This window comes from Anarhichas minor, unplaced genomic scaffold (assembly GCF_050575085.1).
Source record: "Anarhichas minor isolate MPS153535 unplaced genomic scaffold, ASM5057508v1 ptg000032l, whole genome shotgun sequence".
Lineage (NCBI taxonomy): Eukaryota > Metazoa > Chordata > Actinopteri > Perciformes > Anarhichadidae > Anarhichas > Anarhichas minor.
The window spans coordinates 2,401,131-2,426,751 of record NW_027466478.1 but is presented as its reverse complement, the minus strand read 5'-3'; the positions used below and the strand labels follow the sequence as shown (position 1 = coordinate 2,426,751).

General features: G+C 42.3%; 1 protein-coding gene across 1 annotated transcript in view; it reads left to right on the top strand.

Annotated features, from left to right (window-relative positions):
- Positions 1–2,377: 2,377 nt before the first annotated feature.
- tgfb2 (transforming growth factor, beta 2) overlaps positions 2,378–25,621 on the top strand; it is an 80,983-nt gene continuing 57,739 nt past the window's right edge. The window contains exon 1 of the mRNA XM_076105398.1: positions 2,378–2,723. Within this exon, the coding sequence (XP_075961513.1) occupies positions 2,378–2,723 (346 nt within the window). The remainder of the gene's footprint in view (positions 2,724–25,621) is intronic.

Here is a 25,621-nt window from a genome sequence, read left to right as displayed (position 1 = left end):
TTGAGCTCCCCATTGGCTCTTTAGAAGCCTGTGGGTGACGTCACGGAGGCTGAGTCATGTTTATACAGTCTATGGTGGTGACGGTGTATACCTCTTTATTGTGCATTCAATACTAAGCTATTCAAATAATACACAGGTTCATATATTCATGTTTTTATTTTAAACATGTGCAAGGTACAGTGAGTAGGGAGGCTGTGCCACTGCCATTTAGAAACATACCTTGTCAGCTGATACCAATGCCAATATCAACATTGTCTGTTAATTGCATGATAATCATGCATACAAGCTATTCAAATAGACGTTTTCATTTTAAACATAAATGTGGAAACGAAAAATTAGTGATGGCCTATTAGTGCCACTGCCATGCATAAACATACCTGTTATCTTTCATACAATACTGAACTATTAAAATAATGGACAGATTCATGTTTAGAGAAAGAAAATTGAATTGTCTAATCAACCAAAACATTTCACGGACCCCCTGCAGTACCCCCTAGGGGCCGCGAACCCCCTGTTGAAGACCTCTGTTCTACAGACGAGCGCCGGCGCGAGCACTGCTCCTCCAAGACCCGTTTGAGAGGAGAACTTTGGCGGAGAAACTGCAGTGAACGAGCTGATCCCAGATCAGCCTGACCTCACAATCAGACAGCAGACTAGCGGGAACTTATTTAGCTTTTTAAAACAACGGGGACAGATCCAACACGGACAGTTAGGGAGTGAGAGACATGAAGCACCTGCTGAAATATAGTTATAAATAAATAATTATATATATGTGTGCGTTTTATATTATACTGAATATTATTATATGATGTATATATTATTACATTATTATATGATATATATATTATATTATACTGAATATTATTATATGATATATATATTAATATATGATATATATATATATTAGTATATTATACAGAATGTTATATGATATATATATTATACAGACTATTATTACATGATATATATATATATTATTATATGATTTATATATTATATTATATGATATAAATATTATTATATGCTATATATATTATTATATGATTTATATATTATTATATTATACTGAATATTATTATATGATATATATATTATTATATTATACTGAATATTATTATATGATATATATATTATATTGAATTCCCTGTGAGGGTGATTAAAATAAGATGTCCTGAGGTGTTTATCAAAGTATTATTTACTGCTTTTGTTCGTGTTGGAATAAATGTTAAATATTTAACTGCAAAGTAGTAACGCGTGTTTGATAACTTAATTTTTTTTGCATTAAATCATTCTGGGATGTTTGCTGAAATTGGATGTGGCACAGCCCTACAGAGAACATGTTCCACCAGCCGCCACTGAGTGACAGTATACCTAAAGTGCACTAATCACGTGATGAAACCATGGTGTGTATGCAGGCAGCATTACTGAACCACAATAGCTCAGTCTGTACACAACAAACATGTGACATTCTGAGTGCGGAGCACGGCAAGCTTCCAACACCAGCAGAAAAATGGAACTGGTGTCCAATGTGACGCAGAGAGGAACTCGACAGAGAACTTGCATAGACCGGCTTTAGGACCCAGCGTAAATACATAACGCAGCAGGGGCCGACGGGCCATACGCCGCTGCAGAGCTGTCCCAATGGGCACAGTGAGCGCTCCTATTCACAACAAACCGTCTGATAATGTGGATTTGAAGGTTCCCCTTCTCCGACAGTGAAGACTACAGACCAGAGGGGGAGCACGTGGAACTTTCGTCCCGTATGATTCTCCTATAAAGCAGCCGCTGCTGTCCGCTTGGCACGAGCCGTCCCCCAACTAGATGGGTTGAGGGAGACGCGTAAAAGCGCTATGCAGTCACACCGAAGCCAAACTCCGAGCTGTTTGTGAGCTACTTGTGAAGGAGGACTCCCTCATCGTGAAATCACAACTTTGTAAGGATTTCTGATTTCAGCGCGTCAGAAAACCTTGAAAACGTTCCGACGCTGCGTCCCCGCTGATCTTCGGGACCGCGTTTGAGTTCGGATGATTATAGACCGACTGTGTGCCGTGTGGGGAGTGAACGCGATGGAGGTGAGCTCGGTCCTGTCTTCAGCTGCCCTGTTTCCACCCAGACGTCTGCTGCACCGACACTGCCAGCGATAGTAGCGGCTTCTCCTTCTGTCCACACAGTTGAATGGATTTTCAGGTACACTTTACTGAAACGGGGGAATTTGAACCATACGCTCGACAAGTAGCTGTTCGGGGCCACTCGGCTCGTGGTCATACATGATCTTGGGCTCAGAAATGAGTCTGCCTGGCGGGGTTTAAATCACTTCGGTGAATATTTTCCTACATTGTTTTTTTTAATTTGGTATTGGAAGCCGTCGGAAGAGAAGATGAACCTGTGTGTCGTCAGTCTTCTCCTCACTCTGGATCTAGCCGCCGTGGCGCTAAGTCTGTCCACATGCAGCACGCTGGACATGGACCAGTTCAAGAAGAAGCGCATCGAGGCCATCCGAGGGCAGATCCTGAGCAAGCTGAAGCTCACCAGTCCCCCTGAGGACTTCCCCGAGCCCGAGGACGTGTCTCGGGACATCGTGGCCATTTACAACAGCACCCGCGACCTGCTGCAGGAGAAGGCGAACGAGCGCGCGGCGACGTGCGAGCGGCAGCGGAGCGAGGAGGAGTACTACGCCAAGGAGGTGCACAAGGTCGACATGCAGCCTTTCTACCCAGCAGAGAGTAAGCGTTTGTGTGTCTGCGCGTGCATGTGTGCGTGCATGTGATCCCACTGATGTTACTTGAGTGAGAAGTTGAAACACCTGGAGTCTTTGTGATTGTTTTGGAACATTCTTGTGGATGAGCGCTTGTCCTCCTCTAGCTCTCTGACGTCACTGCTCCAGCAGAATGTCTGCATGCAGATAGCTGAGGACCAAGGAGGTCATCTCTGTCTGTGCCCTTCTACTTCACTCATGGTACAACTTACTGTCTGCCTCCACCCCACCCACTGGAACTACTTACTAAGAACCCCTGTGAATGGGTGTGTGGGTCACCTAGAGTACTGGTTCTGAAAGTACTGGTGCGTCTCTAAATGTAGTTCTGGTGCTGGCGTCCTGACTAGCAAAGGGTTTTGTTAGTCGTTAGACACCTTCGACTCAGTGAAGAATGGCTCCCTTGTTTCCTCATGGGAGTCATTCAGAGTTATAGGTCTCACCCAGCTAAAGTCCATCTAGCCAGCAGTCACGCTGGCGTGTGAGCGGAGTAGCTGTTTAGGATTCGCTCTCAGTGTAACTTCAGACCGTCTCCCGCTCCGATTAAATCCTCTTGGTGGAAATATTCCTGAATCTGCTGAGACACATTCCACCCCCACGTGTCCTTGTTAGCTGTCTGTATTATGTGTAGATGTTCAGTGTTATTGGTCTTTGTTCTTGCACAAAGATTTTCACGTGTAAAATTGGTGGAGCACCCTATTATGTATTGGCATGAGCGTATGGAGGAGCTCACAACCATGCCCAGCCAACTGATTTCCAACATTCTCACCAACTGAACTAAAATGCATGCTGACACCTCAAAGGATGAGATAGAAATAATAGACATGTGGTGTGTTGATCTGCTAAAATCAGTGGTTTCATGTCTGAATCACAGACAACCAGAGACTGTATGTCAGAAGTGGACGTAGTCACCGTGATGTCATCCATTGGTTTGTTGACTAACACCAAAGCAGTTTTGAAGCCTTGAGTTCGGCATTGTGTCCGACACCATCTTGGCTCTTTGCAACCAGTGAGCAGAAGTGACCATATATGGACTGAGGAGGAGTGACGTAGAGACACCGTATACGTCTCTGGTAGAGACCTGTCAATCACTGTGTAGCCCCGCCCTAAAGCATCCCCTGCTTTATGGTCTGTTTGACTCTAAATGGACCATAACTTACTAAATGAACATCATGCTGTATTGAAGAAGACTTGAAACTAGAGATTGAGACCATAAACTCATGTTTACAATGTTTACTGAGGTAATAAATCAAGAGAGAAGTAGAGTCATTTTCTCATAGACTTCTATACAACCAGAGGAGTCGCCCCCTGGTGGACACTAGAGAGAATGCAGCTTTAAGACTCTTCATTTTTCAGAACCAGACATTGCCTCCTGAAGACAACATGCACTTTGCAGAGGAAGCTAAGTTTGAGTCATAACCCTTCAAGCGGAAGGCGTGGGTTCTCTTCTCTGCTGTTCTGTAGCTGACCCTGACCTTTGACCTCCCATTTGGAGAATATTGATTCCTCCTTCAGCGGATCAAAGAGACATCAGAAGAGAGGCATGGCTATAGAAACAAAATAATCATATTAAATGAAACTGCAGAGCTATTAACCCCAATATGGCTTTCCCATTCCCATCAGAAATGTGAGCACATGAGCTGAAGCAAAAATAAATTAGCAGGACATTTTGTATGCCCTGAGGTGTATTTTGCATTAAATGTTATCCGTGGCCCTGCCTCTTGTGTAAATACTTTGAATATGAATAGATGTGGCCTGATGCCAAGTGCAGTCAGCAAAGCATTTACAGGGTATAAATAATACTGAGTCAACATGCAGGGAGGAAAGATTCCCATTCATGTGAACTGGTGACACTGGCCAGGTCCTCACATCTGGAGGCCAATGCTGACAGGAGGGAGATCAAGCAGTGAGCCCCTCAGCTGATAGGCTCTATTTATTTAGTATCAGCCTTGTTTGGTTGGGTGCCAGGAAATCCTCAGAGGCAGCAATGTGGGGCACATGGGCCTGAAAGCCTGACAAACAGGCTGGGCAGTGGAATGAGGTAGGCGGGGGGTGAGGGGGTTGGAGACACTGTGCCTGGTCTCACAGTGGTTTATTTAAACCCAGTTAGCTGTGGGGCTTTTTGTGTATCCCCTGCCTGCCACTCACAGCATGACAAGTTCCAGCAGGAGAGATGCTAAGTTGGTGGCTAATAACTTTTAAGGTCTGTTTGGAAATTGATTACAGAAACTGGAAAAACATGGATATTTACCAGGCAGGAAGGGTCTAATGAGAAATGGTATACATTGCATCATGGGAAATGTAGGAACCTGCATTTTTTAGGCTAACTATAAGTCAAGATATTTTGACCAATCTTGTTTTTATCAAACGCTTGTGAGTCCACAACTTTATGGAAGTGAAGCACTAAATCACCTCTTTGATCACGTGGTTCTCCCTGAAGAACTACACTGCACTGTCCATCAGTTTGACATGAGACACATCACTCCACAAAAGTTACCAGATAATATTATAAGATAAGATGGAACGTTATTAATCTTAAAGGAAATATACACATACAAACAATAGAGTAATAAAGACAAACAAATATAAACTGTAGAGTAATAAATACAAACACATAACGAATAGAGTAATAACTATAAACACATTATCAATATAGTAATAACTCTAACCACATTATCAATAGAGTAATAACTATAAACACATTATCAATAGAGTAATAACTATAAACACATTAAAAATAGAGTAATAACTAAACACATTAACAATAGAGTAATAACTATACACACATTAACAATAGAGTAATAACTATAAACACATTAACAATAGAGTAATAACTATACACACATTAACAATAGAGTAATAACTATAAACATATTAACAATAGAGTAATAACTATAAACACATTAACAATAGAGTAATAACTATAAACACATTAACAATAGAGTAATAACTATACACACTAACAATAGAGTAATAACTATAAACACATTAACAATAGAGTAATAACTATAAACACATTAACAATAAAGTAATAACTATAAAACATTAACAATAGAGTAATAACTATACACACATTAACAATAGAGTAATAACTATAAACACATTAACAATAGAGTAATAACTATACACACATTAACACTAGAGTAATAACTATAAACAATTAACAATAGAGTAATAACTATAAACATATTAACAATAGAGTAATAACTATACACACTAACAATAGAGTAACAACTATAAACACATTAACAATAGAGTAATAACTATAAACACATTAACAATAAAGTAATAACTATATACACATTAACAATAGAGTAATAACTATACACACATTAACAATAGAGTAAGAACTATAAACACATTAACAATAGAGTAATAACTATACGCACATTAACAATAGAGTAAGAACTATAAAGACATTAACAATAGAGTAATAACTATACACATTAACAATAGAGTAATAACTATGAAAACATTAACAATAGAGTAATAACTAAACACATTAACAATAGAGTAATAACTATACACACATTAACAATAGTATAGTTAGAGACTGAAGCAGTTTTTAGTCTTAATACAAATCTTCTCATCTCAGTCTCCGTAAGTGAGTAAGTGTATTTCCAACATTTGAAACCAGTCGTATTCATGTGTTTTCTTACCACATCTTGCTTTCATCGCACTTTGCTTCAATATCACCATTGGTGTTTTTCCTTTTCGGGGTTGCTCAAAGTGGAACACTAATCTCACTGTTCGAAAACATGCACATTTTTCAGATATTTGCACTTCAAACTTTTCAATTTCACTTCAAAATATGGTGCTTTGCAGGACCTCGTAGACAGAAAGCAGTGATACTCGTGTTTACTAGTGTATTACTTGAACTGCTCCTTGTATATGTATAAATGTATGTAAAGACTCTAGTAGTGTGGGCTGCTTGACACTGTGCCTCCCTGTTGGAGTGGACAGGATGCCCGTATGTCTCTGGAGTGCTATAGAGTTTCAGCTTCCTCCACAGCAGCCTGTGGACATGCTGACCCTCCACTGCTGCATCTGCTCTGACTGGATGTCTACACAAGTGACTACTTTCCTATTTATATTTACATTTCAAAAGGATGGAAGGATTTCACTGTGTATTTTTGTATAATTGAAAAGACAACAACCATGTAGTGTCATGTACTGAGGAGTCTGACTGAGACAGCTGAGGTTTTGTGTTCGTAGTTTGTAAGCCAATCTCCAACATGACAAGGTTTATAACTATTGTTATCTGCAATACATCATCTTACATCATCATCATCATCATTATTGAATAATTCAGTTGGGGCGACTGTGGCTCAGTGGTAGAGCAGGGTTATCCCTCAATCAGAGGATCAGCAGTTCGATCCCCATGTCGATGTGTCCTCGGGCAAGACACTTTACCCCAAATTGCTATGAACAGGTATGTATGTTAGATAGTCCTGATGGCACCTTGCATGGTAGCTTCTGCCATCAGTGTATGGATGGGTGTGAATGGGTGAATGATGACATGTAGTGTTAAAGAGCTTTGAGTGCTCGAGGCAAGAAAAGAACTATACAGGTACAGTCCATTTACCATTTAATGCAAAGAATATGTTTATACTGAACTGCAAAACAGTGAAAAAGTAGTAGTGGAAGTAGTGATGTTTATATTATATAGTGCAGCGTAAAGTGAGGGTGTGATGGTCGTACTGGCATGTATGAATGAATGTTGGCATTCAGCACCAATGCTTGACATTCCATCTCATACCAATTGTATTATTGAAGCATGACCACCATCTTTCACTAACTTTAATTAAATGTTTTTATTGACCTAATCCTTGGAATTCACTGAACACAATTTGGATTGAGCAGCATTGTATAGTAGTGATGTAGGAGCAATCTTCTTTTTAATGCTGTGGCGTCCGTCCGGTCCATTCTCGTGAAAGTGATATCTTAAGAGTGCTGTAAACGGTTTATTGCCAAGTAAGTACAAGAAATTTGGAAATATGGTAAATGGACTGTACTTGTATTTCTCTTTTCTAGTCTTCCGACCACTCAAAGCACTCTAACACTACATGTCATCATTCACCCATTCACACCCATTCATACACTGATGACAGGGCTACCATGCAAGGTGCCACCTGACCATCAGGACTCTAACTAACCATTCATACACATTCACACACCGTAGTAACAGCAATAACACAGCAATTTGGGGTTAAGTGTCTTGCTCAAAGACACATGGACATGGACTAGCGGAGCCGGGAATCGAACCATGGATCCGTTGATTGAAGGACGACCCTGCTCTACCATTGAGTCACAGTCGCCCCATAATAATGAACATAGTGCAATAAATTTAAATTTAAATCAAAAAATGTACAATAGAATATCTGTGTTTTGTAAGTGTACAGTTGTGCAGGGATGTGTAAATAATTGTTCAGGGGATCTGAGAGTCAGTGAGGGACCCAGGCCGTGTTGATTAGGGAGACACTTTTGTGTTTTGAGGTTTTGGTCCTGATGGACCTCAGCCTCCTGCCAGAGGGAAGTGACTCAAAAAGCTTGTGTCCGATGCTGATGGTCTGAAAGTCAAAGATGTGTTTCCACAGCTTCAGATGCTGCTTCCTGTCAGACAGGAAGTCTGTTAACCACTTGCAGGTGTAGTCGGGCACGTGCAACTGGGAGAGCATCAGAGACGGGATGATGATGAAGTCCACAAACAGGATCCTGGCGTAGGTTCCTGAGGAGTCCAGGTGCTAGAGGAGGAATTGCAGGGCCATGTTGGTCAGGGCCACGGGCCTGTGATTCAGTTTTTTTGGGGACGGGGATGATGGTGGAAGCCTTGAAGCAGGCTGGTACGTGGCATGTCTCCCAGTGAGGGGTTTGCGAGGGGTTTGGCACAAACGTCCACTTCGACTCAAGGAAAAACACGTTTTGGGCCATAACTCAACAATTTCACACAAATATCTGATAAAATGATTAAGTGATGACATTTTGGACAGACATAGATGTAAACTGCAACTTGACTAGTTGACGGGCGGCATACAACCACAATGCCGCAATTCTAGTTTCATCTTTTTTGGAGGAAAGATCGAGAAAGCGGCAGTGCTATCTTGGGATTTGCGTGCTGCCTGGATTTTTCACCTGTGCTTTAAGTTGATCAGTTCAATGCACAACCAGTGGAATGACAGCTGACCATGACATCATCTGAAAGCAGCTATGGACAAGAAGGAGGAAAAAGGTTTCATATACCGCCCCCTTCTTAATTGTCAGCTTCTTTCCTGTCTTGTTCTTCCTTTCTGTCACACTGAAATGCACAAACAGTCTTTGCAAAGCTTCCTTTGTGCTTCTGTCCTGCTACCTGCTGCATGATGTCAACCTGTTGCCTCTGCACTGTGCTCTGCCGTCGATCATGTGTAGAGGGCCTCAACAAGTGCAACACATTGGAAGTAAACATCTTTCACACACTGTTTGTTCATTAACCTTCTAGATAACATTAGCTGCATATTAACAGAATCATAGGGAAATAGGATGGAATGCTTCTCATTGTTTCTGCACATTGACAGTGACATGAAGTCTTTGGTTTGTGCAGCTTGTGTTGGGCGGCATGTTTTGCTCAAAGTGTGCTTCATACTACAGCAGATATTGTACACTTCATCACACGCACACACTGAGAGGTTGATGTCAGAGCAGAGAGTTGTGTTGTTCCTGGTGTGTAACAGTGTGAAGTGTCTTGATGCTCAGCATGGCCCCACACACTCCCACTGCTCCCCTGAGAAAACCTGCTTTTTCTCAGCCAATGTTTGTCTGTAATGATAGCTGGCATTTGATTTACACTGCTGTTTTCTTTGGAAGTGCCCTGGAAACACACACCAACACACACACAGAGAGACACACAAGTCCTGCATCAGATGGTGTGCCCATGGCCGTAAATATCCTGTTTCAAACGGCGTTCAGAGAAAGTTACAGGGAGTGAACATACTTATTTACAAACCACATGTTGCTCTCTGCTTTTATTTAGTGAGCTGAATTCAAAGGCAGTAATTAGCTCCCCATCAGGTAACAATTCACCACACAAGACACTTTGAACCTGCTTTTTTACCAGCATTTGTGTTGGAAAAAACAAAAGTAAAAGGGATTTCTACCACTTCAGTCTGCAGCATGAACCAGAGATGAACTATGAATATCATGAACTAAAGCCAATGAGGGGAAGTGAAACAATAGATCTGCTCCAGCAGTGAACAGAGCTGATCATCTGGAAGCAGAGTGAGCTGTTGTCTTCCAGGTACCAGCAGTATGGAGAGGCATTCCTGTGGTGTATAAATTGCAGAGGGGTGCAGGACAGAAAGTGTTGTCTGGCACAAGTTTCAGATGTGCCTCTAATCAGACTTAAAGATTCTGCAGGAAGAATGTGTCACTTTTGTAATAGGAAGCAGAGCGACTGGAAGGCATGGCTCCATTCATGTGGAGAGAGAGTTCATGGCATGGGCCTGAAAGTGTGGACTGCTTTGGCAACCTGAGTATTGGATCTCAATATGTTTAAGCTATATCGTGATATACGATATATCTGGATATGTTAATATTGTCTCTAAAATAAGAAAACTGTTTGATTTAATGGCTTGATGCGCATGATCATACCAGCGTGGTCATTCTAGTGCACTCAACTGATCTTACAGGAAACACAACTGGTATGTGACATTTCAGTGGCTTTAATGTGGAAACTCCACATCAGAATGTAAATGAGTGACAGTCTGCTACTATTGTGACGGGACATTGGTCTGTGAAGTCATATCGCTCTTTGGGCAAGACACTTAACACCACACTGCTCCTGTAGGCTGATGGGCAGGTGGCACCTTGCATGGTAGCCCCTGCCATCAGTGTATGAATGGGTGTGAATGGGTGAATGATGACATGTAGAGTTAAAGAGCTTTGAGTGGTTGAGGTGCTGGATGGAGGGAAGGAAGGAAGATCTGGTCTATCATTCAGTCCACTGGCACCACATCATACCAAAGCAGTTCAGAGTGCTTTACATAACAATACATCAATTTACATATACAAATACATACAAACACACAGGCCCAGTGTACAAATTGAGAAGGTTTTGAAGTTAAAGGAAGCTGCTGTGAGATCAGCAGAATGAGACACTTTCTCTCCATGATGGATGGTACTTTTCAGGCGGTCTTGCTGTTATTGCTGCATTGCTGTAAACAGACTGCACGGTCCCAACATCTCTCATTTGTGTAAAGCGCCAGCGTTCAGCTGTGATGACTGAAGCGTCCGTGAGCTGAGAGACGGAGCTCACCGCTGGTTGTTGTTGAGAGCCCGCTCTCTGTTCACTTACGCAAGAGCTGGACGCCGCTGCCTTCTGCAGCGCTCAGCCGCTGTGGCCAGCAGCATTGCGTAACAGCTCCTCCAGCTCTTTCTCTATTGTTTACAGCAACGGCACAAGTCCTGTGTAAGATGAGAGTCTGAACAGGCTCCCATGCTGGATGCTTCAGCCTGGAGTTACGCAACAGGTTGGTGGAGCCGAGCCGGCTGGAGCTCTGGTCACAGAGGTGTCTGTCTTTCACTGAGTGATGACGCAATGTTTGTCTGCTCTGCTGCCACTCACCACAGTGTGTGTGTTTGTGTGTGTGTTGTTGTTGTTGTTATAAATACCTGTCACATGAGATGTACAGTAATCTTATTTCAATATTGTATATGTATATACGATATTCTTCCATCCATATGTGCACAGGGTCAATGTAAATGTGAATCTGTACCATTGCTTCTGTTTATCTCATGCCTAAATAATCCCCTCACAGAGCAGAAGGAGCATGGATGTGTTGTGGCCACTGAGAGGCCTTCAAAGCGCTGGGTATTTTTAGTTCCCAGGGATTATGTGCAGAGTTGTTTTCAATTGACTGTTGGCAGGTGAGAGTCTGGGCGGAGGAGTCTGCGCACATTCCCTCTCTGGAGATCCTTTTCTTTTCCTCTCTCGTTCTCAGGGTCTTCTTTTTTCTCTCCTCCTCTCTCTCCTCCTGTCCCTCCTCCTGTCCCTCCTCCTGTCCCCCGTCCTCTTGCTGTGTCCTTCATTTCCTCTTGGCTGCTGTGTGTCTGAAGCCATCTGCTCCTATCTGCTGCACTCTATCATTCTTTCAGTCCTCTTCCTCTGCTTCATCGCCATTACTCTCTCAGTTTTCCATAAATTACCTCCATAAGCCGAACAACAAACTGATCCACAGTCACTGCAAGGTATTCTTTGTCCTTCAACTGTGAAAACATTTACCTATATTATATTTCTCATGCTCTCACTGCTGCCTTATGCCATGTTCACACCATGACACGATTAACGCGGCGCAAATTATTCACTGCGTCTAGCAAGCCACACGTCGGCTGTTTACTACAGCTGTATGAACACAAAATAAATAGATTTGGCTCTGATTTAACTGCAATAAACCGACAAAAAGGGACTCCAAAATAACTACATAATGATGCAGATTTGTAAAAAGTCTGAATTCATGTTTTGTTAGTTCTCTCCGCAAGACGACAAGCAAATAACTTTTAAAATACTTGTTTTCTCAATGAAGCTCTGATCGATCGGTGCTAGGCTATGCTAACATTGTAGCAGCTCCATCAACACTCAACATAACGTCATAGTTTGTACCATATGGTTTACATACACATTTATACACATAGTTTGGTCTCTATTGATATGAGGTATCATAGAGCTCTGGGTGAACACAGACGGCTACAGTATTTATTTCCTGATTCAACAACGGCAGGACGTCAGTGATGACAGGAGGAGCATCTCAACGCTGATAGGATATCGCGCCGCAGCATCACGGCATTTTTTCGCCGAAGTTGAAACATTTCAACTCACGCGTTTGGGGCGTTTGGGCGTTTGACGCGATTTCGCGCAAATTCGTTCAACTTTGTGCGAATTTGCGCCGCGCCATCGCAAATTCGCGTCACTCTAGTCTCATCGCGTCCGTGCATAGATTTTGTATTTAATCTTCTTGCGCGAATAATTCGCACCGCGTTTGGTGTGAACGCACCAAACGCTGAAACTAATCCCTTAGTTAGTTTCAGCTTGATTCTCTGACTAAAATCTCTCCAAATTGTCCTCTTATTATCCAGCTGCCACCATCCAGATCAGAGAAGATCTTAATTGATACAAATATCGACAGCTCATCAGAGTTTCTTTCAAATATTACTTTGCACTCACAGCAGCAGCTGCCAGTGATGCTGTGAGTGCTGTCAGGCCAACGTTTTTGGCAGTGGATGGGCGGAAGGGAAGACTTGCAGATACTATTTAGGGCAGAAAAAGTATTTCCACCTCCTCTGCATGTATTTTGGATTAAAAAAATATCTACATTTTTCAGTTACAGGTACTATAATATTCTCCTAAAAAGACATTAAAAGAGAACATCAATCGCGAAGTAAAGTAGGCTATTTTTGATGACGCTGGATGTTGAAAAGCTGACACTAAACTATATTGCTACCTTTTAAAGTTGAATAATGCCCATATTGTATGAAAAATTTGAAGTGTATGTATCTGCTTTCACAACTTGAAACAGCAAACGCTGTGAATTTAAGAACTTTTTATAATTAAGTATGAATAAGTAAGCAAGACTTGAAAAAAATTGTAAATTTCTAAAGGTGCGTTCACACCAAACGCGGCGCGAATTATTCGCACGAGTAAATTACACACAAAGTCTATGTACAGACGCGATGAGACTGGAGTGACGCGTTTGGCGCGGCGCGATTTGCGCGAAACGCATGAGTTGAAATTTTTCAACTCGGGCAAAAAAACGCGTGACGCTGTGGTGCGATAACCTATCAGCGTTGAGATGCTCCCCCTGTCATCACTGACGTCCTGCCGTTGTTGAATCAGGAAACAAATACTGTAGCCGTCTGTGTTCACCCAGAGCTCTACGATACCTCATATCAATAGAGACCGGACCAAACTATGTGTATAAATGTTTGTGTATAAACCATATGGTACAAACAATGAAAAAGACGCTGACGTATTTACGCCGAAATGACGTTATTTTGAGTGTTGATGGAGCTGCTATTTAAGTTAATAACTGCCTCCAGGGCGATAAGCCACGCCCCCTCTCCGGTGCATCTAGCGCGAATGCCGTGATTCACGCGAATGACCACAAATGGTCCCCCGCGGGTAACGCGGCGCAAATGACGCTATTAACGCAGCGTTTACTGTGAACGCACCTTAAGCTCTGTGTGTGTGTGTGTGTGAAGGTAACTGCTATTTGTGAAACGGGTAGCTCAAATCAAGGAATCTGATTGGTTCATAGGGTTAGGATAGCTTCGTAGGATATCATACACATATACCTCTAATTCCTTTACACTTTTAGCATCACTGTGTCCAAGAAAAAAACCTAATGTGTTGTCATGGTTGCTTAGCAATGGGGTCACAGGTTACAGATACAAAGTAACAAAGTTAGCTGCTACAATGTGGAAACATTAAGGTGAACTTCTATGGAGGAGAGGATTGAGACAATAACATGGGAGCTAACACTGCTCCTGGTCCACCACACTATCTCATGCTGCTGACACCAGAGATACAACGCTCTCTGTATGCAGAACAGGTGAGAACCCACAAGCACAACTCAAAGCGCACAGGTTAAGTCCAAATCCCAAAAGGTTTAATCCAAGCAAGTAGAATCAAAACCAGTGGCGGCTGGTCAATAGAGGGCCATGGGGCCTGGCCCCGCCTTGAGCCACACAAAAAAAAATAAAAAATTATAATAATCATAAATTATACAAATTGTCAATATTTGTGTTTTTGAACTATGGAATGTACCCAGTAATATGTGTAAAATATGATATCTGCGCAAAATATATGCTTTTCCTGCTCGTCCTCCGCCTGTGTGCTCGTCTGCTCATGCTCTCCGCCTGTGTGCACGACAGGTCTCAGAACGCGCAGCTAGGGGGGCCAAATCGTTTTGGCCCAAAAGAGGCGGGTCTATGAAGCAGTTTAGCCAATTGCTGATTAAAGATATAAATGAGTGACATACAATTTAGCCAATCAGCGCCCTCAAATAGATTCAGTGTGCGGCCAAAAAGATTTAGCCCCCCTAGCTGCTAGCTCTACAGGCGAGCACTACTCCTCCAAGTCTCGTTTGAGAGGAGAACTTTGGCGGAGATTCTGCAGGCCAAAGAGCTGATCTCAGATCAGCCTGACCTCACAATCAGACAGCAGACTAGCGGGAAAGGGAAGCAGTCCATGCGAAGCTTCTGTACTAGCTGTACACCAGACAGGTTTGGCTAGCTGGATGATGTCATGCTAATAACTTATTTAGCATTTTAAAACAACGGGGACGGATCCAGCACGGACAGTTACAGGAGTGAGGGATGAGGAAGTAAGGAAACATGAGAACACCAGGACACACATGGAGAACTCTGTCAAGCTACATATTAGGCAAAGTGAACATCTTTTCTTCTACATAGTTGTCCTCAGTCTCATCTGCTTAACTTGGTCATGGAGGCATCAACATTTAATTGAGATGGTAAATTAACAGTGAAAACTCATCATAGCTTAATTTAACATCAGTATTCATAATTACACTTCATGTTTACTTCTCCTGATCTTTACCTCCTATAACAAGGTCCATAGGGGCATCTCAATAAATAAACATGTTATATTATATTATATAAGTGTTATTTACTGCTTTTTTTCGTGTTGGAATAAATGTTAAATATTTAACTGCAAAGTAGTAATGCGTGTTTGATACTTTAATTTTTTTTGTTTGCTGAAATTGATAGGATGGCCCTAACGAGAACATTTTCCACCAGCCGCCACTGATCAAAACCCAGAGAAGCAGTGAAAGACCTTGGGCAAACCAACCAGGACGGGAATAGGCAAAAATCTGAGTCTGTGATGTCACACAGCGTTCAGAAGAAAGAAAACAGAATTAGAATCAGATCACTAGTAGTGCTGGGGGGTATGACCAAAAATCACTATCACTGTGTTTTTCAAATATCTGGGGGGTTCATGGTATATCACAGTATTTTTTATTTTTGCATGACTGGGCTTTTTATATACTGTATGGTGGCTTGTTCCAGGAGTAAATAGAATATTAAAACATTTTAATCTCATCATGTACAAAATATAGGGTTTGCCCAGCCCCACAAAATTATACAATATATGGAGAAATCAGAATGTAGAAAACAGTTGCAGAATGGTAACAATTTAAAAAACTAAAACTTAAAAGTAACTAAGTTGGATATGCCAAGATTTCAATTCAATGTGGCTTTATATATATATATATACAGTTTTTTTTTTCAAAAGCAAATATTTAAAGGTGGTTGTATAAGCACTATAAACTGACCACAGGTCTGTTGCTGTAGAAAAGTGGGCGTCTGTACGTCGGAGTTGTTGGTATAATGTCGGAATTGCAGTTTGGCTGAAGTATTCTCTTCCCATCAAGACATAAGGTGACCTCTAGTCCCGTGGTTTAATCATGGATGTGACTTCCTTCTCGACTGTCTGTAGCAGGAACGTGTCCTTCAGAGGTGGATTGTTGTTGCGTTCATACTGTCGCTCCACCGCTTCCTTTTCCTGTCATGGGGGATTGTTAAAGAATTATCAGAGGTTGGTAGCTGTCTGTAGAGTTTAAGTTAAGTTAATTAATTTAAATGTGTTAATTGGATTAAATCATTCATTATTTTGGGAGGTTGAATTGGGTTATAAATAATGTTGACTTTTAGGTATTCCAAAGACAAGATCTTTGAAGTCAATAAACTGGTTGTTGTTGAAAATATGGTGAAAGTGTGTGATACCTGTTTGTGCCCATGTGTGGTCGTGAAGAGGGTTGCTTTGGAGTAGGAAGTTGGGGTTGTGTCAAATAGGAATGTATTTACACAGTGTCGGAGTTGTGGAGATTGAAGTCTTTTTAAAGCAGGGATGTTGTTTGATGGTTGGGTTGAGGAAACGTAAATCGGCAAGTGAGATGTTATTGCAATAAAGCTTTTCCCGGGTCTATCCATGGGGTATTGTGGTTGTATGGACGAATCCATTTAGCAAGGTATTGTATTTGATTTGTCAGGTAGTAGAAGAGGAAGTTTGGAGCGTCTAGTCCGTCTAGGGATTTGCCTTGTTCATTTATCTGTTGGCATGATAGGCAGCATTGAAAAGAAGTAGTTAAAACCTGTTGAACCCTAACCCTATTTTTAGGCCTCTGCTCGAAAATTGCATACCCATACTAAAAAGAGTATATCTCTGCAACCACAAGGTGTATTTGAAAAATGTTGTTGTTATTTGGTGTTATAATAAAGGGAACACTTGTGAGATTTGTTCAGATGTGTAAATATAAGTATATATGTTACTGGTTAAGAGTAAATGAAGATGGCACACAGCACAAATTGAAAAGTTTCAGGTTCGCCTAATAAAAAAGCACTTTTATTGTTATTATTTCTTTGGAATGATGCAGCTGCAAGTCTAAAACCTCTCCCAAATCATAGCACAATATGTGAACAGTCTGAACAGTTTGACTTTGATAAAGTGAAGCAGGACAAAATTAGAGAGGTTTTAGTACAGAGAGGTCAGGCGAGGTCACCAAAATGGTCATTTTGGAACCATCTGTTCCATTTTAATTTTCTATACTATATAACTATATTTCACTTGTTTTATCACTAATGGTGTTTGTGTGTCTTGGTAATGGTTTCACGGAGAGAAATATTGAAGATATCTCCGGAATCTGTGTAGAATTGGCTTGCTTTCTGGCATCTCAATTTCCTTTGTTAGCATGTAGCTTTCTCTCGGCAGCTCCTACCGGAGTGCGGAGTCGGCTCACTCATGGCGAAATATGAATATGATATTTTGGTCATTTTATAGTTGGTTATTTGAATTGTTTAAGTTGTGTTTGGAGCATGTAAAAATGGCTTACATGATCTTATAGCCCAGGCGTTGCTGTTTAACCAGGTGTACAATATGTGTAAAACATCCATTATATTCGTTCCTGATAAGTGCATTGTACGACACGCTGTACGCTAAGCTTTCGCCGTAAAATCGAGAGCCCCCCCCTAAATAAAATATCATCTGCATAGAGTTTCATTTTGTGTTGGAGTTTTGTAGTATGAACTCCTTTAATGGCATTGTAATGAAGGAGAGAGGGCGTCCTTGCCTGGTGCCACTTTGAAGTGTGAAACTCGCAGATGTGATTCTATTTGTGGTGACTGGGGCTCTGGGTGAGGTGTATAGTGTCCTTATCCATTGGATGAATGACGCCCCAAATAAAAAAGTCCAGTTACTTGAATGATTGAATGGTTTTCTGCATCTAATGATACAATTATTGTCTTGTTTGTTGTGTGAGGTTTATATGATTTAATAGTCTTCTTACATTATCTGAAGCATGTCTTTTCTTAATGAAACCTGTCTGGGTGTATTAGGTTGAAATGACAGTTTCTAATGTGATGGCTAGAGCTTTTGTAGCTTTTGTGTTTATTATTGACAGAGGGTGGTAGCTAGAAAGTTGAGTTAGATCTTTATTTGGTTTAAGTAGAACTGATATAACAGATGTCATGTGCGAGAGAATTTAGGACGTACTTTGTATTTCTGATGTTAGTCTGTGAAATAATAGTAAAATAGTAAAATAAGTGCTTATAGAATTCAGGAGTGAAGCTGTCTGGTCCAGGTGATCTATTATTTGGCATCTGTAGAAGAGATTTGTGGAGTTCATCAAATGTCAATGATGTCTAATTCTTGTTTATATAATTTGGGTCGGTCCAGGTTGAGGATTGTTGAGTGGTGAGTTAGAGGGATTCTTTTGTTTAATAAAATAGACACCACTTTGTCTGCTGCTGTACATTGACATAGAAGAGAGAACGAGAGGAGACTCATTCAAAATAAGCAGAAAAAAAGGAGAAGCGGTGAGAGGAAATATTGATCGTTCTGATATTTATGGTATGTTTAGAGGAGCCATTGGGTTCCCTTTGTGTTTCAGAGGAGTTGTCTGTCAATCTAAAGTTTGCCCAGCACCAGGTAAGCTCGCTTGTTATTTTTCCCGCTGCTCTTTCAGGATCCATTACAGTACTTAGCAGCGTTCATTTATTTTGCGTTGTTCAGGCTGAAATTAGTTCCTTTTAGTTTCTCTCCTTTGCCTTTGATCAGTTATTTCTTTGAAAATGTTCAAACTTTGCAACGATGGTGTACCGATGCGGTGAAGTCGATGGAAGGTTATGTTTGCTTTTGTGTCTGCTGAGAGTTTCATTCTTTGATCTTTAAATGGGTTATCGGGTGAAGTTTCAGGAATGCCGGAGAAAATGAGATGATCTTGCATGCTTCTAGTCTGCAGGTCCAAGATAGTTTCTTCCATGACTTTGTTTTCTCTGGTGAAGTTTTCCATTTGTTACGGATGATTGTGGCGAGTTGTTTACTCTTTTGATGGATATGATGTGATTGTGGGCAAATTCCAGGCTAGACTTAAGGTCTTTTATTTCTTCACGAAGTGAAAGGAGGATGTCAAGGTTTTTATTTATGCTGGAGAGAACACTAACCTCCATATCGGTTGTTATTAAATCCTCTGTGTCCGTGGATGAGTCCTGTTTCTTTCTTTTGGCGGAGTTGGTGAATGAACTGCTGCTGTTGGAGTCCATAGTGTCCTGTTGGGAGTAGTAGTAGTAATGATCACTGAATGCTTCCAAGTCGGATAAATCCTGCACTGTGAGAATAATCCGTTCTGCATAAAACGTGCTGGAGAGAGAAAGAAAGAAGGAAAAAAGATGTCCTGTGGTTTTGGTTTTGTTTAATATGGTTTCCTCTGGGCTCATCTGGCTGCATACAGCTGGAGATGGGGCGTCGCCATGTTCAATCTCATCTCCGTTGCTCGGTTCTCACGATACTCACGCTGCCATGATACTCACTTGAACGCACCTGAATTCCTGAAGATAAGTTTGTACTCTTGCATGCCTCCATGATGAGCGGTAAATCCTGAAAAGAATCCTTGATGAATACACGCAAATGGGATCCAGGTTTAAAAACAGTACAGATATGTAAAAAAATCTGTTGACACACTCTCACACAAGTCTGGTTTATACAGTTGCATGCTTAATATATGCATTTTCGCACTAGGTATCCGGACTCACACGGACTCATAACACAAGTGTTTTAACAGTAGGATTTTGGTGGAAATACATGTGTTTGGGAAGTACTGAGCATACAGCTGAATAAACTAGACTTGGATTATACTGAACCAGTTGTGTGAGAGTTTGACAACAAATGTATTTATATAAACATCGAACAAAAAGTTCGGAAATTAGTGTTTGGTAGATTATTTCTCTGTTGTAACAATGCTTCTTGGCAATAAATTGTACACCGTTGGAAAGCCTGTTTATTTACCTTTTAAATGGTGCCCCATTCTAAGGATCATGCATTTCTGGGATGAGCAGCACAGCTGAGTATGTGGGTTGCGCCCATGAAAAATTTGCCAAATCTTCTCTGCCTGAACATGTGGAGGAATGTTATATTCAGCGATGAGTCCAGATTCTGCCTAAGGAAGTTGGATCGTAGGGTCAAAGTATGGAGAAGACGGGGAGAACGCTATGCTAATTGCTGCACCGATAGAGTAACACCTTTTGGTGTGGCAGTGTGATGGTGTGGGGCGGCATCTCCATCACTGGAAAAACGAGGCTTGTCTTCATTGGAGGCAATCTCAATGCAGAGAGATATCGAGATGAGATTCTGCAACCAGTGGCAATCCCATTTCTCCACAGTCTGGGACCGAACTCCATCCTCCAAGATGACAACGCTCGCCCCCACAGAGCGGGGTTTATCAGAGACTACCTCCAGAATTTGGGAGTAGAGAGGATGGAATGGTCCTGACCTCAACCCAATTGAACACTTGTGGGATCAGCTTGGGCGTGCTGTTCGTGCTAGAGTGACCAACACAACCACGTTGGCTGACTTGCGACAAATCCTGCTTGAGGAGTGGAATGCCATCCCACAGCAGTGTGTGAGCAGGCTGGTGACCAGCATGAGGAGGAGGTGCCAGGCTGTTGTGGCTGTGTATGGTTCTTCCACACGCTACTGAGGTTCCTGTTTGTTAAATGAATACATTGTAAAATTGCCATTATGTCTTGTTTCTTCCTTGTTACTGATAGACTTCAATCATCCAATCCACCAAACAACACCAAACAAGAGTCAATAGCAACAGCAGAATACGCTGTTTGGCAGAGAAGATTTGGCAATTTTTCATGGGCGCAACCCACATACTCAGCTCTGCTGCTCATCCCACAAATGAATGATCCTTACAAATGGGGCAACGTTTGAAAGGTAAATAAGCAGGCTTTCCAACGGTATAAGATTTATTGCCAAGAAGCATTGTTACAACAGAGAAATGTTGGGATCTGACTATATGGCTTCGACATGTGCTGTGGAACAAAGAGAGTCAGGCCTTCCCTTTTGCAAGCAAAGGTTTCATCCTGATTGTAGTTTGATGAGCACCAAACCCCCAGCTCTGAAGAAATTCACATAATGGTGCCCCGTGTGAGGCTATGTTATACCAGCTTTATCACAGTGTTTATGTACATTAGTCCAGAATTGACTTTGATCATTTTTGAATAATTTAAATTTTCCAAAATTTTATTTTTCTAAAATTATTTTTTTCAAAATAAATTGTTTCCTTTTTTCCGTTCCCCCTTTTGATTTTGTAAGTTAAATTACTCGTTTAATTTCCTAAGCAAACACTCAGCTGTTGTGGTAAATTTGATCATTTAATTGTAACACAAACTCATTTTGTCCTCATAAATCATAAATCCAACACACAGCTGTCACCAGCCAGAAGTGCTAAGCCCATTTCAGTAGCATTCCAATTGCAAAGCAGTAGAGCGGTAGAAATTGTAAGTCACAGAACTAAGCATTTCACTGTATACCTCAAAACAGCAATTAGCATATAGCAGTCAAACTTGTAAATCACAGACTAGGCAGTTCACTGTGCACCCGTTAATAACCGTAACAGTCTGTTGCTCACATTAAGTAAATAACACCACTGGGTGTCGCCACTTACTAAAAGTAAAACGTGCAACCAGAAGCCCAGGTTAGGAGCATGAAGCTCAACAGAAGTCGGACAACCCTGCATTACAGGATGCAGTTGCTGGCCCTCTCACTCGCTACCATGTTGTGCAGCAGGACACAACTGCCCTGCCACAAGAAGCCCGGGTCGCTCGAACAGAGCTGGACCAGCTGTAGAAGAGCTATTAAGCTCATCATGGTCCCCAAAGCGAAAGCCTCTAAAGTTTTAGAGAGTAACACCCTGAGTGCACAACTCCAGGCTGCTCAGAGAAGCACTAAGATCTGGTATGAAGAACCTCAGGGGGGTCAGGTAAGTATTGCTGTTGCAATCCCCGACCCCATGATAGGCCTCCTCCCTGACGTAGTCAAACAAGCCGTGCCCCAAAGGCTTGATGAGCCTCGACTGAGTGGACAAGCCACTACAGTCACCTTGAAGACCACTGCTAGGAGCTTAGCAGCGTCTAGTGGTGTAGTTCTTCACCACACCACCAGGGACAGCGACCGAGCACCCAAGTCTGCTCGCGTGCTTGATCCAGGTGTCTCACTCCCCACTTTGCATTTTGACAGGAGGAGGGGGGGCTACTCCCAGGCCCCGAGTGGCATTAGTGGTTCCAAACCCACATCCACAGGTGAACAAAACGTCCTGTGTAGTCCATGCATGCACCTCAAACGGAGCCCCTCCCCCACACGTCGAGAGGTTAGTTGTCCTCACCGCTGTGTCGTCTTAAACGACTATGCTAATTCAGACCACTCTGATGATCCAGGCCCTCTCCGCGCGCAGGGTCTGTGTATCCATCAGCTTGAGTCTCTTGCGAACGACATAGAACGCTTCGATCCAGAAAATCGTGAGTCATGGCATCAGAAGACATTTCACCCTAAAAAGAGAATTAGGTTCAAACGAAATCTTAAGTCCCAAACCCACTCCGTAAGAGCAAGTTTAGACCCAGAGATCAAGAGTCTTAGACACCAACATGTGACGGAGGCGGTAAAGAGCTTTACCACACTCCGGACACCGGTGGACGACCTGAAGCCACTAAACCTTGCCAGCCGTGGGCCAGTTCCAGACGGACAAGTCGCCGTCACCCAGGAACATAGACAACCGATGCCAATGCCCCTCCCAGAGCCTGCTCCTGACTCTAGTCCACCCAGTCAACCAGCCTGCAATGGAACAGGGGACACCCTGGGTACCCCAGAACAATTGGCCCCCAATTTCACAACCTTGCGCGGTGAATAATAGTAGTGCAGATTTGACCGCCCAGCAAGCACGAGATCCAGCCCTTCCAACCATTCGACAGCCGGAGTTGAAACCCATGCGAAAAGGGTCCCGACAACTACCGCTGCTCGAATCGGAAGAGCTGCGAGCTCGCCATTATGTACAACCAAACTGTAAAATGAAAAAGGGTTTTTTGGTACACACCTCTAGGGGACAGGAACCGGTCCGTTGGGCCAGCCCAGCAGACCCAGGGGGGTGATAGGTAAATCCAAATCTAGAGTTAGGTAGACCATGACACAACCATCACACTAACCTACCTAACCACCTTTCCGTTTTGTTTTGTTTGTTTTCATTTCTCTGCGTTCATTTCGTTTTTGTTTTTCACATACTATGCTACAGTGCAGAGGTTATCACAAGATCATGATATAGCAATTGAGTGTATTAGAAATAATGCCTTGCTTACCTATGATTTGTGTATATGTTTAATGTAGTTTAGTTAGTCATCTGCCCAGATGCCGCCTTAGCGTCTGCCCAGACATCTTGAGCCTCTATGAACTATGAACTATGAACACTGACTGTTAAACCATCCCTTTCTTCCCTAAACTACATGGACTGTTTAACCTTTTGTGCTCTCAGAACTACATGGACTGTATGACACCACATGGAAGCCCACGTCAGTCCTTGGTTTGCCCTAACGACCGTGGCCAGCACCTCGCTCTTCAGGCCAAATGGGGGATGTTGGGATCTGACTATATGGCTTCGACATGTGCTGTGGAACAAAGAGAGTCAGGCCTTCCCTTTTGGAAGCAAAGGTTTCATCCTGATTGTAGTTTGATGAGCACCAAACCCCCAACTCTAAATAAATTCACATTAAGGTGTGAGTTTCCTCCCCCCAAAAACTAGGTGTTCCTGAAGTTACCTGAAAGCAGCGCTGCAATCTAATTGGCCGAGAGCCAGGACACCCCAGGACCCCTGTGGTTCAGCCACCCTTTCTACAAAACAACCAGCAACCCCCACCTCAATGCTTTTTCCCTTCGACCTCCGTCAAGCTAGGGAGTACACCAACGTTGTTTCCCTTTTCAACCAAATCCTAGGTTTAACAGTTTATATTCGCTGGCCGAATTCACCAAACTGTCTATTTTATCTTTGTTCGTATCCACGAAGCGAATCCCTTTTTAGTCCTGCAGAAGTGAAGAAGCAAGACTTCTTCAGAGAGAGAGAGAGAGAGAGAGAGAACTTCCACTCTCCACCAAGTGCCTCGTTTGCTCTGGCCATAAGGACGCGAAAATCCCTTATCCAGACGACAGCGATTCTCTCCTACCGAGAGAACACCTCCCGCGGCCCGCAGCCGCGCTGCCTGTGCCCATCGAAGCTCAGAAGAACCCCTCAGAAGAACCCCCCTCAATCACCACGATTGCATCGTACCGTAAGGCGAAATAGAGTCTGGGCAGAGTTAGAGAGAGTTAATTTGTGTTTATTTTATCTTGTTTGTGTGCTTAAAGTACTGTTCATTTTTATAACGTGGTGTATGCTTTATAATCGCCGACACTAACGGTCGCTGAGATCGTTGGGGTTGTGGAGAGGCTAGTGTATTTCATGCTACCGTGATCTGTGTTGAGCTAGCCGCCTAGTGAGGTCGAAGTTGCTTCTCATCAGTTCAGGAGGTCAGAACCGCCGGCTGAGACAAAGAGTCGCGGTTCTTGCTCCCCTGGCTGAGAGAGCAATCTTCCGTACTCCCGCGCGGCGCAGAGGATCTTAATCTTTTTGTTTTATTTCATTTTGTTTTGTTCCTTTCCCTTCTCTTTTACTAATCCACACACACACACACACATATACCTTTGAGCTAATGTAGCTACGTGCTAAACGGCTACCGGCACTAGACGCCGGGTCTCCTGTTGGCTATCCGCCATTTTGAGTCTCGCGCATGAGAGACGTCACCACGTCCCAACTACGTCATACGTTGCTGAGCTGTTCCCTCGCTCCTCCTCCTTACGCACACACACACACACACACACACACACTCCCCCCCTTTTCAATCGTCTGTTGATTTTAGATAGCGTGCTCATAAATGTATAGTTGTTGTTAGTTTAGATATTAGTTGACTAGATCATTAGTATTAGAACGTAATAAACTCTGTTATATTTTAAAGAGCAGCTGTCTGTGATTACTTTGTGCATGTGTATTGTGATAATAGCTGTATATGTGGTCTGTGCTCGAACTTAAACCTTCACTTTCACTCTGAATGTGTAATAGTACTCAGACTATTGACATTGTGAGTGAACACTAATTATGAGACTTAGTTTATCGTTTGGTTATTGGTCCCTGTTCGCAGGGTGGTGCCCCGTTATTATTAATAATCATTAATAATTGTTACTGACATTAATAATTCTATTGATGTCAAGAATTTAGTTTCTTAGATGCTGATAACCCAAACACACTCCTTTACGTTCCCAACATATTGCTGATAACCCATGTCAGGCTATGTTATTCCCAACATATTGGTGCCCCCTTTTTGAGGCTATGTTATTCCCAACAGAAATAATCTACCAAACACTAATTTCCGAACTTTTTTTTCGATGTTTAGTTTTGCTGTTTTTAAAACTCAATAAAGGAATGAAATTCATCAAGGATTTATTCTGTGTTGGGGCGTGGAGAC